This window comes from Oreochromis niloticus, linkage group LG17, assembly GCF_001858045.2.
Source record: "Oreochromis niloticus isolate F11D_XX linkage group LG17, O_niloticus_UMD_NMBU, whole genome shotgun sequence".
Classification (NCBI taxonomy): Eukaryota; Metazoa; Chordata; class Actinopteri; order Cichliformes; family Cichlidae; genus Oreochromis; species Oreochromis niloticus.
Window position 1 is genome coordinate 17,809,446 of NC_031981.2, and position 19,877 is coordinate 17,829,322.

At 37.9% G+C, this 19,877-nt stretch overlaps 1 protein-coding gene across 4 annotated transcripts in view; it reads right to left on the minus strand.

The window, feature by feature from the left end:
* The window catches only part of sfmbt2 (Scm like with four mbt domains 2), a 57,855-nt gene that overhangs the window by 20,805 nt on the left and 17,173 nt on the right, over window positions 1-19,877 (minus strand). For 3 of the 4 annotated variants that reach the window (XM_005475864.4, XM_025899721.1, XM_025899723.1), the window contains exons 5-8: window positions 17,557-17,577; window positions 3,492-3,580; window positions 1,952-2,201; window positions 1,229-1,326 (exon numbers count right to left, since the gene is read on the minus strand). In XM_005475864.4, the coding sequence (XP_005475921.1) occupies window positions 1,229-1,326; window positions 1,952-2,201; window positions 3,492-3,580; window positions 17,557-17,577 (458 nt within the window). The remainder of the gene's footprint in view (window positions 1-1,228; window positions 1,327-1,951; window positions 2,202-3,491; window positions 3,581-17,556; window positions 17,578-19,877) is intronic. The other variant, XM_025899722.1, reaches the window with a different exon arrangement.

Sequence of the window (19,877 nt, forward strand, 5' to 3'; positions counted from 1 at the left end):
TCAGACCCAGCTGGGTGGCCCTATAATGAATGAAGCACTTAATTCATGCTGCTGGCGATCATTATGATGAATTAAATATAATTTTTTTGCCTCGCACATTGTTATTCTAGCACCATGACACCTTTTTTACATTCAATTTGGTGTTGATAAGGTTGTGTTTCCTGTATTTCTTTGTTTTTTACCTTCTCTATTCCAACTGACTCAAAGTGTAATCAGTACATCCTGTATCACACGGTACTTTCTTGGTTTCACAAGAAAACACACTCAGACCTTCTTTGAAGGGTGTGTTTTCTGTTGTATGTGATGACACACAATAAACTGTATTATGTAAGAAGGTTTTAGGTAATGCCATGACTTTTTGCCTTTACTACGCTTATTCACGGAAAGCGAGCAAGCTTCTATTTATTCCAGCCTTTCTGGTTGGTAGGCCCGTGACATGTGGGCTGTTTTGGTAATTTAAATCTCTAATTGCTAAGATTTTTCTTTCACACTTTTACTCATCTGTTACGTCCGTATTGGATTCCTTTCAGTTTCTGCACCCTCTTACTTGTGCAGAGCTCTATGAAAGCCCAACATTAGCTGCAGTCATCTGTGTCTATGCAGCAGGTGCTCAAGCACAGCATTAGGAGGACGACATCCAACACAAAATCATTCCAGCTACACTCTTAAACAGAGGAATGCAGAATAAATGGTCATGTGTTGATGCAAAAAATCTTCCCTGTTAATAAATTACACTTCATTTGTGCATCGACTCGTATGAAAAGCACAGTTTAACACTAAAGTTCTTGACCTTGAATAAGTTAGATTGGTTTGATCACAATTTGTTCTGGCTCTTCATCTTGAAAGTAAATTATTCCTTAAATATTTTTGTGAATGGAGATGGAAAATATTCAAATGATGTGGTGGAAAGAAGAGAGTTCAGCTGCTGCACTTCCAATTAATCCACCCGTCCTCCTACTAAATGCTTTATTCGGTGCACAGGAGGTCAGCTGAACATGAAAATGTTAAAGTTCCACAGATTTTTAATAACAGTTGAATAAATGGATGAATGAATACACAATTATTGAGATTTAATTGGCTTTCAAGGGCATTTCTTTTTTCCTGCAATTGGTACCAAGTAAGAAAACTTCCTGGAGATGTAAAATGAGGAGTTCCTATTCTTTCTTCATATCATAAAATAGCCATAGTTCACCTCGACCTGATCTTCCTGCAGGTCGCGGAGACTCACCTTGAACACCTCCAGAGGTAATGGATTCTTCTGTCCATCGAGCTGAGCGTCCTCTAGAGCCTGCTGCCAGTCGGAGGTGCTCTTCATGGACCTGAGCTCTGCGCGACAGATAAGAGATTCTTTTTTTCTCAAATCAACAAAATTTTTTTCTTAAATTTAAAAACACGGACACACAAAGTCAACAGTTTGACAACAGTTACAGATCATAATTAATGTTAATGACTTTGTCTTTATGTTTCCATTTACAGGACAACAAAAAAAAGTCTGTTTGATGATTTAAATATTAAACGTTTAAGGATCAACTTGTCTCCTAATTTCCGAGCAGGTGGTTGAACATTTAAACCCAACATACCGCCTTGTCAGCATGAACCTTTACATCGTATGTTTTATATAGCTTTACTATTTTATAATCTAATCGTTTCAGCCTCTCAGATGTGATTAATCTGTTGTTTTTCTCAGACAGTAAACTGAATATACATTTGGTCAGACAATCTAAAGATGCCCCTTTGGTCCCCAAAGACGTTTTATGAAGCCAAGTATTAACCAAGACAATAACAATGACACACAGCATAGATAATATAATAATTTGTGATGAGAAGTAATGCCCCAAAACAAAAAACAAAACAAAAACAATGGGTATAATTAATTGGTACCTGGAAGTTATAATTTACTTGTAGATAAAAATGTAAAAGGTGAAAAAGTACAAACTTATTAGACTCTCACCTGTCGGCGGTTCCAAGGTCAGGCAGTTTTCAAGGGCCCAGCCGAGGGGCCGGAGCCTGACGTCCAGGTAGAACAGCCATGTGTCATGATCGTGGTACTCTTCAGAGAGGCCAGCATACCGCAGGCGGAGCCTCCCTCCAACGTTCTGGATGACTCGTACAGGCCAGTAAAGGTACGGGTCTAAAAGGTCCTGAAGCTCCAACACCGATCCGTCGACAATCAGATCAACCGTGTTCTTACCTCGTAGAGGCTAAAGGGGACGGACAGGGAAGAGTTTTAACTTACTAAATAAAATGAAAATAAAACACACTGGCCACAGACTCTAAAGGCTAGCTTAATGATCGAATTAAACCTCAGTAGAAAGAGTTTATGTGTGTTATCCTTAGATTAAGATGAGGAAAAAGGAGAGAGGTATCTAAACAGGATGTTGAGCTTGAAAACGAAACAGTCTTAGGTTTAGACGATCACACCGGCTTCCAGACCTGCTAATTATCCTGCTCTCACAGATGTCAAGGAGTACAACAAGAACTTGTTGAGTGTTAATTAGGATACAAATCTCCAAACTTGGCAAAACACTTTAATTTACCTGCTTTGACAAAGAGTTAGAGAGGGTGCAAGGTTTTTTAAGTGTTTCTATTGAATTGAATGGAATGAAATGTTTTGCTTTTATGTTGCTGGGAGGTTCATTCACTTTGCTTTCTTCAGCTCAAGACAATATTTTGAGATTCTGAGAAATCCATTTAGACGTCGCATAAAAATGATGTATGCTGATTAATATGTCAGATCATGGAAAATGTGGTGGGTGGGGAGGTTTTAGGGTTTTTTTTAAAAACTTGATGGAGCTAAACAAATAAGCACAATCAGCTAATTAAGTAACTGACTTTCGATGATTTTAACAAAAGGTCCGTGTACATGTGCACATAAAGAAAGAAAACCCTCATATGTAGAAAGAGCTTAAATTTTCTTTCCTCTGCAGTAATGCTGCCATCACTCCAGAAATACTTCCAAATTTTATTGAACATCTTGAATTATTAATGACTTTTCCCCCAATCTTTTACACTTGCAAAGCTATCCAGCGGACCTGACTGGACCCTCTGCAGTTTGGCTAGCAGGATCTGAACTTATGTTTGGCCTCTGCTTTATATCAGTCTTGCAGGTGCAGAATGCAAGCATTATCCAGACTCTCACAGCTGATTTCTATTCTGTTCATTTTAAACTTCATATTATTATTCTTGAAGGCCACCAAAGTTGCTTCTTATGATTCAGAGAACAAAATAATCCTTATTTAACTATCTCTGGAGATAAAACAGAGATACAATCTCCACCTGCCTCTAAGCCTGTTCTTTCATCTGAGTTTGACTTTTAAACTAAAGATTAGTACAGAAAGGTGGGTAGGGCCTGAAATGACCATATTAGGGATCACTACAAAAGGATTTTATCTTAAATTTGGGAGAAAAAAAATGGTAGAAAATATCATAAACACACACACACACACACACCCTTCTCTTGTGTGCCATTGTCTGTGTAAACACACACTCACCCCTTCCAGCAGGTTGGCCGGTGCTGTTCTGGCACCCGTCAGGTCCTGAATAAGGAACTCTGTCCAGTCGCTGTATTTCTCCTTGATGGCTGCAAAGAAACACAAACAAAAAGCCGACTCTGTGAAAACATGCACACAACCGTGGAGTGGAAAGTGAGCACAAGGTGCGTTCTTGTATAGTGTTTAATTATTAAATGTGTGCAGAGCACCGTTAGATGTAGCCACCAGAGAACAGCATGCAGAGGAAGTGCATGCATACACTTGCAAATGCAAATGTTTCTGGTAATTCAGGTGTTTCAAGGCATAAAGCAGATGTGCAATATGTCACTAGGATGTTTGTGTGTTTGACGGATTTCAATAGTTATGCAAAACGAGTGACAAGAATGTTTTTCTGCCTGGAAATGTCTCAAAAACCTCAATAGCCTCAATGTTTTTTTAGGCTGTCATGTGCAAAAGAGAAGTAAAGAAGACACCATATTTCATAGGCATTTGCAAAAATAAGCACATAAAAATGAAAGACACTGACTAATGGCATACTCAGTGGTGTCATTTCTGTAATAATGTGCAAAACAACAGCTGCAAATCTGAGCAGAATAAAGGTAAATCTTTTAGTTCTGGCTCTTCATCGTGCTAAATGAGTATTTCTCTACAGAGAAATGGGAACAAAAAAACCCCCCAAAAAACCCAAACTGGTTTTGTCCAAGATTTTACATACGACAGTTCACCAGGATGCTTGTAGCTTCCTCTGTGAGCAGCAAAATGATGCACGAAGTCAAAATGACTGTAAAGACTGAGGTCACGCTGCCACAAGTTTGTTTCAGGTTTAATACCACAAATAAAAGTGGGACAAATCAGATCTCTAAATGCAAGATTAAGAGTGTAATTAAAAAAAAACTGGACCACAAATACACTAAAACGCTGGAGGAAAAAAAACCAAAAACGTCAGTTGTAGTATTAATTAGCATTTTAAGTTCTGGTTTTGATGAGTCAAAATGAAATTAGAGTTGAACCATCACAATCAGATAGGGGAACTACATGTTACTTAACTCAAAGTGGTGATAAATTCAGCCGTCATTAGTGTTATGCACATAACTAGCATGGCACTGTTTTGAACTGTCTGGGTTGCAAAAATGTGGATGGTTTCCATTTAATCCTGGAAAAAAACTAAAGCAACCCAACACAAAACCTTGCAACAAAGACTATCTGCATATAGAAACTGATTTGGGAAGGTTTCAATTCCACTTTCACACAATTATTTGTTTAAAATCGTGACATAAACTCAAACTCAATATCACAACCTTTGACAAGGTTTTGGATGTAAAGCCAGGCTGCTGTGTTAGACTGAATTAACTTTATCTGTGTGCACCTAATAAATTGGCTAAGCATAGCAAGAGAATAATACAGGTAATGTCAATCATACACAGTCTCGAAAAGACTTTTATGGGTATGGCAAATCAAATCAAATGTACCGAGAGAGCACATTTAAATCGTTGCCTGGATTGTCAGCTAACAAAGCTGACAAAACAAAACATGCAAGATTGATTGTATAATTAAAAGCATTTAATTAAAACAATAAAACTCTCAAATGCAAACAAAAAAATGTAAATAAAATAAATGTTTTAAGGTAGTTCATAAATGTGTAGCTGGAATGAAAACACTGGTGATAAAAGGTGTTTTTATTCCAGTGCTATGGAACAAAAGCCTCAGTGTAGCTTACCCACTGACCTCACTGAGGTACAGTAAACGCTGTTGTTTTCTAAGAAAACCTGTGTCACAGTAACAGAAAAGTAGTTCTGTATTGTACGTATTCAGAGAACGACCGCTGCCTGGCTGTACAGACTTATAAAATGTCCTTATAACCTTTTTTCCCCTGTTTTTCTTGCATCCCTTAGTACCTTTGAAGCAGCAACCGCAGGAAATATACAAAGGACTTCAGAAAACCTGGATATAGTCAGTTGCAGTAGTCTAGAAGATTTTAATGCAGTAACACCAGCGTCTATACCCTCAGGAAAGAGGATGTACCGGGAAAAAAGAAACAACCTTTTACCACTGAACTGATTTGTTTATCAAATGTCAGTTGAAATGACACTGAGCAGCACGTGTATGACTGTTGATTATTGACTGCCCTAAGCTGATAGATATATTCAAGGTTGCTTGTCGTATTTAGTTCTCTGTAGTTGAGTAATTAAAGGATTAGTTTGCCTTCTGGGTAGCATTTCCTTTCTATCCATCTCCTTACTTTCTACTGGAATCATTATGTGTAGCTATCCTCTCAAAAGATGACCCCGTATCTATGAACAGCAGTTTTTTCATGCCTTTTCCTAAAGAGAAAAAACCTTTTCTTTCAAAAATGCAGAGGACCTAAATTGCAACTGAAAGATTACATTAACTGTTTGGCTAATTGGAAGGAAAGGATGAGCCTGAAACTTTAAAAAAAATGCAACAAACATGAAGAAAAAATACTCAAAGCACCAAATCTGAGCAATCAAATGAGGCCAATTTAAAATATGGATGCCAGTTTTGTGTCATCATGTCCACCTTCAACCAAAGACTGACTCATGTCAGATCTAAGAGGAGACAGTAAAGACTGTTTTCCTTCTATATAATGTCCAAAAACACATATCTAAATATTTATTTTGCAAGTTTTTATTCATGCAAAGTATGTTGTGTTTAATTAGATACTATACATTTGCATTTTTTGACATTAAACTATTTGTCTTAGTGTAAGTAATCCTCCCTAGAGGTTTCATGGTGACATCCATTCAAAGACCATTCAAAGATTTCCCTTTGTAAAATTCTTTGACTCTAAAATTGTTGTTTTGTTAAGATTAAACTGGGCTTTTTACAATGTTCTGATGTTTGCTCTTGAAAAACATGCAAATTAGTATATATTTAAATAGATTTTCATTTAATATACACGCAAAATGGCTTATTTGCATATTTTTTTAAAAAACCTTGATGCACACTATGTTTACTCAAAAGCACAAGTTTGTTATTTTTGCACTGCCAGCTTAAGAACTGCTTCTTTAACGTCGACCTGAAAGTAAGTGTGCTTGCTTTAAAACAATGGTTAACACATTAGAGGTGAATCCCCACAATGTTTCCGCAATAAAAATAGATCTGTGCCTGCACAGCATGTCTTCTATCAGCACACACAAATGCATACACTGATAGATGAATACACCACACTGACCAGAGCTTCAAAACCATGCTAACGAGCCAAGTTAAAACAAATTTGCATGGGAACGTGTGGTTTTCATATGCTTCCTGTTTCCCATAGTGCAACAGTGTTATATAATGCCTGCTTTGCTTTTAATTTGCTTTTGAGCCTTGATAAAAAAAATAAAAAAAACCTTCCTTTTCCCAAAACACAGAGCTTCCATTTAAATGAATTTTATGGATACATTTTTAATGTTTTTCCTGTTAGTCACTTATAGAAAGAAAAGAAAAAACGCAGACACTTGTTGGAGTTACTGAAACATACCAAATGAGTCATAGTTGCAGAATGACTGCAATGTGCTGTGAGAACTGACATTCCTTGCAGCACTGATTAGCATCAAGCTGAAGTGAAAGAAAAAAAAATTGGTCCATACACTGAAACATGCCACTGCGCATGAAGGAAAATGGGTTGTGAAGTTAGCTTCTGTGGCAGTTCAGTGAAAGCATTGTTGCTGAATCACTTTTGTTTCTGTTATATCCAGGTTATGTATCACCTCTGTCTTTTTATTCCTAAGTCAACATCAGCAGGAGAGTTTTAGACACAGTAGTTAAAGTTTGTTGGGGGCTTTTTTCCAGCAAAGAAAAAATTGGAGTCATGGTAAAAATAAAGTACACTCTCTGTCAGGTCAAAGGTTTTACTTATTAGGACATAATAAAAACAAAATCTGCATCTTAAAATGAGGTAAATACAAGCTATGACCTGTAAGAATGAAACAAAACATGACATATTACAGTGCCGTTTTTTATTTCTCAAAAACAAAGCCAAAATGCAGAAGCAATGTGTGAAAACTCACTGCACCCCATGATTCAGCAGTTTGTAGAGAGACTTTAAGCAGCAATTACTTGAAGTAACTTCTTTCTGTATGACTATCAGTCTCTCGCATCTTTGTGGAGGACTTTTGACCCACTCTTCTTTAAAACACTGTTTCAGGTTTGCAGGCATTTGTTTGTGCACAGCTCTCTTTTGGTCCCGCCACAACATTTCAATCAGGTTGAGGTCTGGACTTTGATTTGGTCATTTCAGCACTCTGCTGCTTCTCATTTTCAGTCATTCTGTTCTAAATTCACTGCTGTGCAGGGGATCATTGGATCAGTGATCAAGAAGCGCGAACACAAAATTACCATCAGAATCATGAAACGTACACACTGCTCTATTTTATTTTTACCACTGCACCTATGCTAGTAAATCCGAGTCATTCTGAGACAACAGGCATGTGTGATCTGCATACCACTAAGCCCCCAATTCTCGATACCATATAATTACCCCTGAGACTTCAACAAAAAGAAGCAAACAGGCGGGGGACCTATACACATTTATTTAAAAGTAAAAATTTCCAGCATCTGTGGGATAGAAACTAGAGTGTAAGTGATGAACTCCAACAGTTTTATGTGTAATTTATAAATGAAAGATCTTTTGCGATAAGGTGAGACGAGATAACAAACACTGGAATATATTTAAATTAAAAGGGTAAAGTCTACATCTACATACTGTTTTATTTACTTGCAATTTGCTTCTGTCCATGTTATTATTATTGATATTATTGTTGTTATTATTATTGTTATTATTACTACTACTGCTCCTACTACTAATATTATTAACACTATTATGAGTAGCAGTAGTAGTGGTAGCATTCATTTTGGAAAAGTGTTTTCTAGCATAGCCAGCCCTTCCTTTATTTGTACATATAGCCAGATGGACTTCTACATTTGTTTATAAAGTATGAATAAATTTAGGTATGAAAATCACTGATTTGTGTATGAAACATTTGGATGCATGATTTACGCTTGTGTTTCTAGAGAGCCATCATCCTGCTGCACAACCCAATTCTGGTCAAGGTTTACCGGTCAGACAGGTGGTCTCTAATACTTTGCTAAACAGAGGTTTTCATGGTTGATTCAGTGACTGCGAGGTGCCAACGTCCTGTGGCTACACAACAAGCCAAAATCATCACCCCTCCACCACCGTGCTGATAGCTGCTATGAGGAGATTTCACTGATGTAACCCTGTACATTTTATGTCTTTACTTTGGTCTCATCTGTTATGGTTTTGTTTTCGTTTATTCGTTTTGTTTTGTTTTAGAGAGAAGACACTTTCTCCTGACAGCCCTTGCAAACAAGCCATACTTGTTCAGCATTTTTCTGAACTTTAACATTTAACATGATGGCGTAGGCTTCTAGAGCTTGAGATGTTGCTCTTAGGTTTATTAGTGTTTTCTCTGAGCACGGCACGGTCTGACCTTGGGGTGAATTTGCCGAGATGTCCAGTCCTGGGAAGCTTGCGAACCCTCTTGAACGTTTTCCACTTGTGAATAATCTTTCTGACTGCAGAATGATGGAATTCAAATTGTTTAGAAATAGCCTTAAATCTCTTCCCAGGCTGATGGGCAGTTGCTTCACTAAGATTATTGCTGATGTCTTTCCTTCTGAAAGCTCCAGACCAGCAAAACTTCGGCTTTAATAGAGATGCTCACATGTGCTGATGACTCATTAATCAAGTTAATCAAGTTTGATTAGCAGAGCACAGCTGATTCTTAACCTCTTAATTTCTATGGAAGCAGTAAAGGTGTACTGAATTTTTCACATACTGCTTCTGCATTTGTTTAATTTCTGTTAAATAAATAATTACACAGTGTAAAATATCATGTTTTTGTAGTTCATCTAAGATTGTACCTACCTAGTTTTAAGACCTGCTAAGCACCTGGTTGCTTGTATTATGTCCTGAAAGGTAAAGCCTAGAATTTAAACCATGACTGTATGTTCAAACTTTATCTTTCTGAAGGCATTTGAAGTAAGAACTAAACAGCGATGTGGTGGTGGATATAGTAAACAGGTAGGTGAGTGTCCTTATTGTTTTTCTTGGACCACTCCATCCACTGCTCAGTGCTCCAGAGGGATGAGTCAGAGTTGTTGATCATCACAGCAATTTCAACTAACAAGTAAGTGAAATCATAATACTGTAAAACATCGTCATTTTTAGTAGAGGTATAATTTAAGGATAAGCTTTCTAAATCTTCTTTCAAAGCGTAAGCATCAGATTTGAGTGTTAACTCTATATATACAGTGTTTGTGCTCAGGTGACCACAAAGTTATAGTGTTTTCAAGTGTTCAGTGAGAAGGGGGCTACAAGTATTTCTAGATATCCAGTTCAGACGGCTGCCAAGTGGTCATGTTTGCTTCTGCATCTAATTTAGTTAAACCGAGACTAAATTTTGCCACAGCATTATTTGAAGATCAAGTGAAAAGAACGTGTTTGTATTTGTTCTGTCATGAGTTTGTTCCAGTAACTCAGCTTTTGTTTTTCTGTTTCAGACCCCATGTCTTCTTTTAAAGTCTCAATTTTCATCCTTTTCACAACTATTAGTTGAGTCAAATTCCTTTGAGGATATTTTTCACCCCCAGGTATAAGTTTCTGGTCAGAAGCCTCTTATGAAGGATTAAAAATGGAGCAATTAAAGTTTCTGATAGGAAGTTGATATGATCACACGACTGCCATGTTCTTAGGAAATTAAATATACTAAGATTTGATCATTTTATTACATTTGCTAATCTTTAAGTCAATTATAAATGCTACCTCAGGTGCCCGGCGACCTTGTAAGTCTACTTAACTTTGGGCTCAGCAGCACACAGAGCATCTAGTGGGAACATTAAGGTGGCATTATGTATAAAAAAAAAAAAAAAAGGATCATTTGGGCAAACAAGATGTTCCTTATCTGAAGGACTCAATCTGCATCCTGACTGGGATCATTCATGCAGTCATGAATGATGTGCAGCTTCTGGACCTGTGGAGCTTCATTCTCTGAGTTTGTGCCTTCCAGTGTTTTGTCTGTCGTCATTTTTTGTTAAGTTCTGAGTCTTAAAATAAAACATGCCTCCATTTTTAAAGTTTGCTTTAGTATCTGATTAATCTCATCATGTCCCATAGAGGGACAGGAGAGCGTTTCCTCTCTTTTTGTGTTTTACATGCAAAGATTTTATTAAAACAACTTGTTCACAGCTAAAATTTCCCATAAACGAGCAAACAGCAGAGTCTGTTTTCAGCTCTTGCAGGCCTGATATTCTCATGTTTCTTCTTTTAATTTTACATGTGTGCTTTTTGTTTTTTCAGTGCAGCTTTTCGTTTTCCCTTCACTTTTTTGTTCTGCAGATGTTTACTACAACGGTAGTGTTGCTGATGTAATCAACAGAGTGAAGAGTTGTGGCTTTTAAGACAAGAAAAAAAATGTTCACCCTTCGCACACATAGATCGAAATGTTCCCACAGACCTTCTCTGTAAAAGTAAAATCACACAGGAGTTTGTATTGTAGAGCTCTGACGCTTAATAATATGGGAGAGGACTGTCAATCTGTCATTAATTAAAGTCTAAATCTTTCTTCCCTTTCCCCTCATTGAACATTGTGTAGTTCTTTAGAAAAATACAGCCAGTTCTGCCCTCGCTACTGTTTGGAAACGTGCTTCGAACAACAGCGGTTAGCTCCACGAAGGCTCCGAATTTTAAATAGATAATTGACTTGTGAGGCCAAGTCAATAAATCCTCTCCTGGTTTTGCACTCCAGAGGTCCGGCCTGAATCAAATCAACAACCCTGGAACTTTCTGGCAAATGAATCAATGGGTCAGCACAGGAGGAGCAGCTTTCCTGTGCGTGAACAGTGAACATGTGTGCGGCCTGACGCTCTCTCCTTACCTGCCTAATAATAGTGTTTTCTTTTCTTGCTGCTGCTGGAGGTTTGCAATGACAAACATAAACACACACACACAGCGGCTAAATGCACTCCTCTGTTGATCTCAGGTGGTGCAGAAATAGATAAACTATTTTTACAGATCCTACTGAGATTAGTCATGAAGCCATTTAAAGCTCAGCCGGAGCTGCAGAAGCTGAAAGGTGCAAACTTCACCCTTACTCCTCTCTCACCTCCCCCCTTCCACATCCAGCTTGCAATTTCATTATACTCTAACACTTTGTATACACATAATTATTTATTTTTACTTGCTTTCCACCCCAAAGGCAGCAGACACAGAGAAGTGAAAGCCTGAATTTCACACAACAATAAGTGCATAATTAACCTTGCGGGAGGAGATCCTCAAAACACACCCCTCCTCCTCCCTCATGCCACTACATATCTCAGCACCAACCCCCTCCTACCCTCTCTCTTTCTCTCCCTCAGAGGCCCAGCTGGCTGAAGTCTCCAAGCAACTATCTAGCTTTTAAAAAAAAGAAGCAAAAACAAATATGAATATGAAATGTGATATTTGCATCCACTCGTCTCTGTAAATAAACCGGCCTCTGTGCACAGGGCTCATTTAAAAGCTTGACTTTGGCTAATCAATGTTATATTTAAGGAAGAGAGACGGTTTCTGCATTTTCAGCAGCAATCGCAGCAGTGCAACAGATTCTAATCAGAGTTAATGGGAGCAAATTACGCGCGATTCCCCCTCCTGTCCTATCCACTCATTATGCACTGGCATGGAGATGTGCAGCCCTCAAATCACACGACAATTCAACTTCCAGTTTAACCGATGGGCTCTCCAAACAGGCCATAATGACCACAGCGAACGGGCACATGTGAAGTGGCACGCAGTGTAATTTGAGTGTTTATCGAGAGACGTATTGCTGTCGTGTTTGGCCGGCCAGTTTCAGGCGCCATATTGTTAACATTTTTATTGCCCTATTCATGGCAGTGGAGGGGATATTAAAGCAATTTGTGTAAATATGAATTACCTTAGCGGTAAGCAGTAAGAGCCCCACAGGAGCCGGACACGTACAGTAAAGATATGTCCGTGAGCGTGTGTGTGTGTGTGTTTGTAACTGTGTGCTTCAGTTTTGTTGTAAACTGCTTTTAACACTGTGCTCTAATTCATGAAAAACCACCTAGTCTCAGAGTGCTTATGGAAATGAAGTCTAATCATGCAGAAGGCAAATAAACACAAATTAGCTTTTCTATAATCTATAAGAGAAACACACACAGACACACACGCGCAACTGTTGTAAACTTATGCAAATCTGGAGGTTACAGCAGGGAGCCGTGGTGAAGTATCTATCTGACTTCAGCCGCCTTGTTTTACATGAATTTTACTCCTGCTGGATTTCAGTATAAGGTTAATGGAGTTTGTCAGACATCACAAGATTAGTCATTTATTTCAAGTTAATATGAACCGTGAGAGATGTTTTACTGGTGTGTTTTATAAATTCTTTCCAGTCGTACGACATCAAATGATAGCACTTTTTTTCCCCTGCCAAGCCCAGCCCATTAAAAATCACTGCCTCCACACCCGTTTCAACGTGCCGGGGAAAAAACAAAAAAAACACCGTTTCATATTTTATTATCATTTCTATAACTGTAAGATAACCTGCAGAACTTAAAGCTGTTTTGAGTATGTGTGATTTAATGTAAAGAATTTGTATTTGTTGCTTTTTGTCTGCTCCTCCTGCACTTTTCCTCCATTCTGCTTCGCTTTTAATTTTCCTTTTTGATTGTTTAAGGAGAAAGCTTAAATCAAATCACATCCATACCTAGTGCACTTTGTATGGCGCTTCTAATCTCGTTTTTACTTATCTGGATAAAAGAGTTAGTGGAAAGAAAACCTCAGTAACTGTTTTCCTCGTGAATCTGTTCTTTAAAAGCAAAAAATAAATAAACAAAAATAAAAATATTCAGTTGTAAAAAGTACATTTTTAGGTGTTGAGCTCACAGTGAAGCCAAACAAACCAACTGTAAACCATCATCTTCAACTTTCAGAAACTGAAATTTACTATTTGTTACCATTTTGTAAGGTTGTATAGACAAACTGATGATTCGAAAACTTAAAAAGGATCTGTTTTGTTAATCGGTACAATAAACTCGCTTGTACAATAAACTATTTTGGGATCTGTAATTAAAGCAAAGTACATTTGAGTGTTAGCAAAGCAAAGCAAACCCAATCAGTCAGCTGTCCTTTGCATTTTTCTCCCCACAATGCAATTGTAAGCCTGAATGCAGCCTCTTACAACACGACAATACAACTGACACAAAGACACACAGACAGCGAGGAAAACAGGTCTATCTCAGAGCGTCATCTCCAGCCGGCTCAGGCAGGAAGCAGTGTGGTGAATTCAATATGCAAATGATCTCCATCAGGATTTGTTCAGCGAGCAGCTACCTTCCCACATGACTAAACTTGTGATGTACAAGGCTTTTTACGTGAATGGATAAATGTATACTCACATGCACTCACACAGAATTACATACATGCACATGAGACACTGAGTTCACAGCAGCAGCTCGACTGCCTGAACAAGCCTCGTTTTCTCACTCTGACCCCAAAGCTTCAAAAAGAGTGAAACTTTCACATGTGTCTATTGTGGTCTCAATTATACTGTCACTGTCTTCATGCACTAATTTGTCGGCTCACCTGCAGACGTGACAGAAAACAAGCTCTACATTCACCTGTCAAAACTTTGCTTCCGTTTCTCTTGTGATATCCTGCTTTTAAAACTAGCACGAGCCTTTTAATTGGAGCAAAATTTCCAAATGAAATGTGTTTGTTTGTAATTTAGCACGACGCAGCTAATTATAAGCTGATTTTCCAACAGCAGGAGCAGAAGTAGGACATTACAGGCGAGGTGGAAAGAAACAGTTCACCCCTCTTACACTGTCTTTGGGATGACTTTTTAATTTCTAGAAATAAGCAAATTATGGGAGAGAAGTGCTCGCAGCGCTGCACACTCGTTCGCTGTTCTTGCAAAAAAAACAACCCAAAAACCAAGATGCTGATTAAAACAGGCGCTGATTTTAGGAGCACATTAGTTAGCAAAGGAGCATTTCAACTGAAGTGACTGAGTATGTGTGCAAGTTTCATGACTGAATAAGCAAGTTTGACAAGGGATTAAGGTGTGTTTGTTAGATGTGGTTTGTCCAAGCAAATCAAATATGTAAATGAATCGGTATTCAGGTTTTTCACAACCTGGAAACAAACGAAGGTGAAACAGTTTTCTGAGGGAGTCCTGAATTGTAGAAGTGAGCCTCATGTGGAAAATTTTACAAACGACTGTGCTCCTGCTTAATGTAGGCCAGCAGCACCAGTCAGGCAATCAGGAGGAGTCATTGTGAAACTCTGAAGAGAGCAGAGCAGAAAAAGGAAAATCAAAGCCACATTTTAAATCTCCTCTTAAAGCTTTTTACGTAAAAGCCTTCCCCTGTGCTTGAACTGTTTTCTGTAATAATGAAACCTTCAAAATGTGCAAATTTAACAGTCTCCTGATATTATCACTATTTCAGAGATCTGAAGTATAATTTCTGCTTCCGTAAGGACTGCTTCACCCGAACAGATATCTGCCTGTGTCATACTATTTGGACGTAACACGAGATATCTGTGCTATAAAAGTTAATTGAGAACATAAAGTGGCTTTTACATGCTCTTCATTCTAAATACAAGCAGTATCCATGCATTCAGGCACCTCTGAAGACGAATGGAAACATTTTACTTCTAGTTTTATTTATGTAAACGGGCGAACTAACCCTTTAAGGCAGTGGGTTTCCAAATGAGGTCTGTAACCCATAGCCAAGGGCAAATAAACCAAATAATCTGCAAATGTGCTGTGATATTAAAAAGTCCATATCATACATATCTACCAGTGCCTGCAAACAAAGCCACATTATTGTGTGCTTTACTCCCACCCACTTTATCTTTGTGCAAACAGAAGCTCTGATATGACTGCGACACATCATGTCACATGCGTATATAGGCTGAAAAGATATAAAATACATACAGTTCCAGTGGCATCTATAAGTACAAATACTATGTAAGCATATGCTTAACCTGTGTCAGGATTATGGGGTGATTCCTGGAAAACCTGAAAAAACCCCGTTATTTAAAGGGCAGCACTAAGCCACTACAGTGTTACTTAAGAAGAGCGTGCAAAACCATGAAAGGCTTCCAAACTACTATTACAGATCCTGCAGAGAGACCATTCTGTTTCATGCTTCAATATGCACAGTTTTAAGAAGAATAATGAGTCTGAGTGCACGCTGAGCATTTGTTTGTCTTTTCAGAAGGACATGAACACAAGCTTGACGTTTCTAAATATAAAACCTGCAGTTAACCTGAGAGGTTAATGCACAAGACATGCATTACTCATTACTTAAACCACAGCCTGCAGCCTATCTGCATCGGAGAGCGAACAAGTTTAAAAAAAAAACACTTTGAAAACTGTAAAGAATAAAAATGTCGCTAAAGATTTTTCAAAGAGCGGTCCTCCACTGAGCTCTAATTAATGTATGTGTCATAATAAGCCAACTGACTTCAAACTATCTGAACTATGACAGCAAACCAAAGTGAGCACCTTGCATCAGTGTAAGCAGTTTGGAAAATGGATAATACACACAACAAAATGCAATCCACAAGCAAGAGAGCAAAGAATAAAAGAAGATCAAAAGCCAAAAGTTAAACCAAGGATAAATGATAAAAACAACTTGCTTATCAATTTAAAACAGAGCCATGCAAGACTCAACAATACAACACAGCATGACTCAACAGTTAAAAACAAAACAAAAAATACCCTAAGATTAAAAAAAGTTCAGAAAGCAGCGTGGCTACACTTCACTGAGCAACCTAAGAGCTTTTTTCTCTCTTTTACAAGGTCTACTGTCTTTATTTTAAAAACTACTGTTCCTGGGTCTATATACACACACATGGCTTGATCCTTTTAGCAGCCATCCTGTAACAAGTAATAACAACATTTCTCACAAATAAAGACCTGATGCACAAAAAGCTAATGATATATAAGACTTGATATATATTTTATGACAACTTCCAACCAAATCACAAGCAGAGAAAAAGGCTTCGTCCTCACAGCCTTACTCTCGCCCACGCACTTGCATCCATAAAAAGAAAAAAGTAAACACTGAGAAAACAAAGAAAAAGGTGGGGAAGCAGTGCTACACCACGCCTAAATGCAAGTTCTGAAATTATCCAGTGCATCTGACTTTTTTACGTTTTACTTCCATGGCTATATGCTGTATATAGACCCTTTTCTGTAATATACTTACATATCTATATTATTGCTAATATATATTGTAATATATCTATATCACGGCTAAAGTACTTCTGGATGGATGCAAACTGCATTTCGTTGCCCTGTACCTGTGCATGTGCAATGACAATAAAGTTGAATTCTATTCTATTCTATTCTATTCTATATGCATCCTATCTGGAAAGTCTCAACATGCAACGAGAGCAACTTCCTAATGCAGATAAAGATACCTTTAAAACTGCATTGTGGTCTATTTTTGATCAAACTTGCTCATCATAAGAAAAAAAAAACACCATAAGATCAGCACTTCAAACTATTGCCTCAAAAAGTTCCCATAGAACTGGTGACACGTATTGATCATATCTGGCAGACACAGCAGTCCTTTAACCTCTGATCTCTCTTCACACATGCACTAGTGACCTTTTTCTAACTCATTGTTTGTTTGTAGCACGCTGGTGGAGACGGCCTCTTTATCAAAGCATCACACTTCTCACTGAGCGGCTTCGTTTCTGCACTAGTTATCATAAGAGCACAGGCACAAACAGCAGTGTGTGTGTGTGTGTGTGTGTGACTGTTATCACTCTGCTAAGACACACTCACTCAACATTCAGCTAGAAAGGAGTCACATGCAAGAAGAGGCAAGACATGACAACAGGGCTGTGAGGTCACGCCCTGTACAGAGGTGAAAAGAGGAAGAGGAGGAGGAAGAGGAGGAGGAAGAGGGGAGGCACACTGTACATGCAGCTCTGAGGCCTAAGCCTGACCCAGTGTTGATTTCATGTTAGCCACTAGTGAGCCAGGCAGGTGAGTTAGTCAGAGGCTCTGTTAGAGCTGCTTACCTTTTCTTAGGTAAATGTTATCTGAGAAATAAAAACAAACAAAAAAGGAAACAAATAAAACAGGTAACTGTAACACAGGTGAAAGTAGTCAAAAATACACACTTGGCTCTCATACTAGCTTACTAAGAATACATACACTCACACACACACACACACACACAAAATGTGCATACTATGATGCAAATCCTTGAAATGAAGCAACAAAGAACTCGTAGGGGTCACACATTGACACTATGTTGCAGAAGTCTCTTTAGGGAATATAACACTGACTCCATTACATGATATACGACTCAGTTTGCATCATTTAACATGCAGTGGTGTCAGCCATCCATCATTATTAGAATATATATATATATATATATATATATATATATATATATATATATATATATATATATATATATATATATATATATGTACACACACACACACACACACACACACACACACACACACTTATACATGTATAAGCTTTCTGACAGGCAGACAGAGAGCTAGTTAATATCAGTGGTTAGTTATATTATAATTGGAACTGAAGTTTTAGTGCAAAACACATTTTTTATTAACATCTGCAAATACTTTCATCAATTTATGATAAAGCAAGCATGATGGATAGAAAATGTGAAATTATTTTAAACCCACAGAATTCAAAAGGTAACCCTGCTCAGTTAGAGATGTTTGCATGGCTCTTTCTTTCCTTCTTTCTTTCTTTTTGTCTTTCCTGACCTCACTTTTTTTGTCTCTTATGCATTTAAGCTCTGCCTCCGGCAAGGTGCTGGCTTTTGGGATGTGCCTGTATCTCCCTCTGGAAATCTGTGCCACACGTGGTTATTCATAATAACCTGCCTGTGCATAGGAAGGATGTCCACAGCTAGCAGACTACACCATCAAACACTGCTGCCATTAGCTGAAATACCAGCTGGTTAAACAGGTTTATCTTCTTTTCATCTTATTAATGCACTACTCCATTGATGTAGAAAATGAGCAGTTGCATTCTGGTTATGTGTGACATATAACCACATGACTGAAGAAATGTGCAACTGCTAATTGTTAGCCACACCAAGCAACCTAATCTGATATTTTGTGTGTGTGATATGTGGCATAAAGTTGGACACACTTCAGCGACATCTAAGACGCGCGCACATTACTTGTATGAAGAGTGTCTAATCTGAACTAAGACACTGTGCTCAGTTTCGATTGTTTACCTACTTTTAGACTAGTCTGTTGCTCTAATCTTTTCATCCTGCTTTACGCATTATCTATTTATTTATTTATGTATTCTGGAAGGAGGTCAGGGTGGATGGTTGGGAACACACAGCTCAGACAACCTGATTTAGAGACCAGAGTTTGGCATGGTACCTTAAGCAAATGACACAATGATTATGAATTTAGCCAAAAAGTATTTAAAAACACAATAATTTTTCTTTTCCCCAACGAATGATGAAACAATAATTATTTTAATTTACAAAACCCCCCCCCAACAACCTGAAAGTAAAGAAATGTTGCAAAACTGTTCAGTAAAACCATTTCTTTGATATGTTCCTGCAGATTATGCAAATATAAGTCGAATGTGCTAGCCTGCTTTGAAAGTGATTTTAAAACAATCATAAAATGGAGCAACCATGGCTCACAATTCCTTCAAATCATTTGCAATTCAAAAAAAAGGAAGCTAAAACTGTAAATTTACAACACGCACGCTTCACATCAGATTGATTTCTTAAGACTGAAAAGTTTTAACTGAACGACAGAAAAGTTTTTCCAAATCTTCTGATATTTTGCTTAATTTATTTTTCATTTTAAATTCGTAATCTTTTATGTAAACTTTGGAAAAGAAAACAATTTATATTTATATGTCAGCTTGGATTTTGGGAAATTGTGATGGCTGTTTTTTTTTTTGGAAACATTGCTTTCAAATACCTGGGGAAAGCATGTCACTGATTGATAGCAGAACAATCAGTACTTGCAGATGCTTTCACCTACGTCATTCTGCAACTTAAACCACAAAAACACAGATTTGATCTGTTTTTCTTTTGAGTGATTATCCCCTGAGATGCGAATGTGAATCATCACCTTGTGGAAACAGACATTGTATAATCACTTTCCACAAGAACAAAGTTTCTGATTGATAAGGACACATGGAGTCGGTGTGAGGGCAAGGACACTAGAGTCAAGTGAAAATGTATCCAGGTCATCTCCACAACGACTGAGGCGCATCTATCCATCAGGAGGGAAAGTGTCGAGAAAAAATAAATGGTCTGAACAAGCCTGGGAGGATGAGTCATCTATCTGAGGGGGAGCTGCATGTGGAAAAATATCTCAGC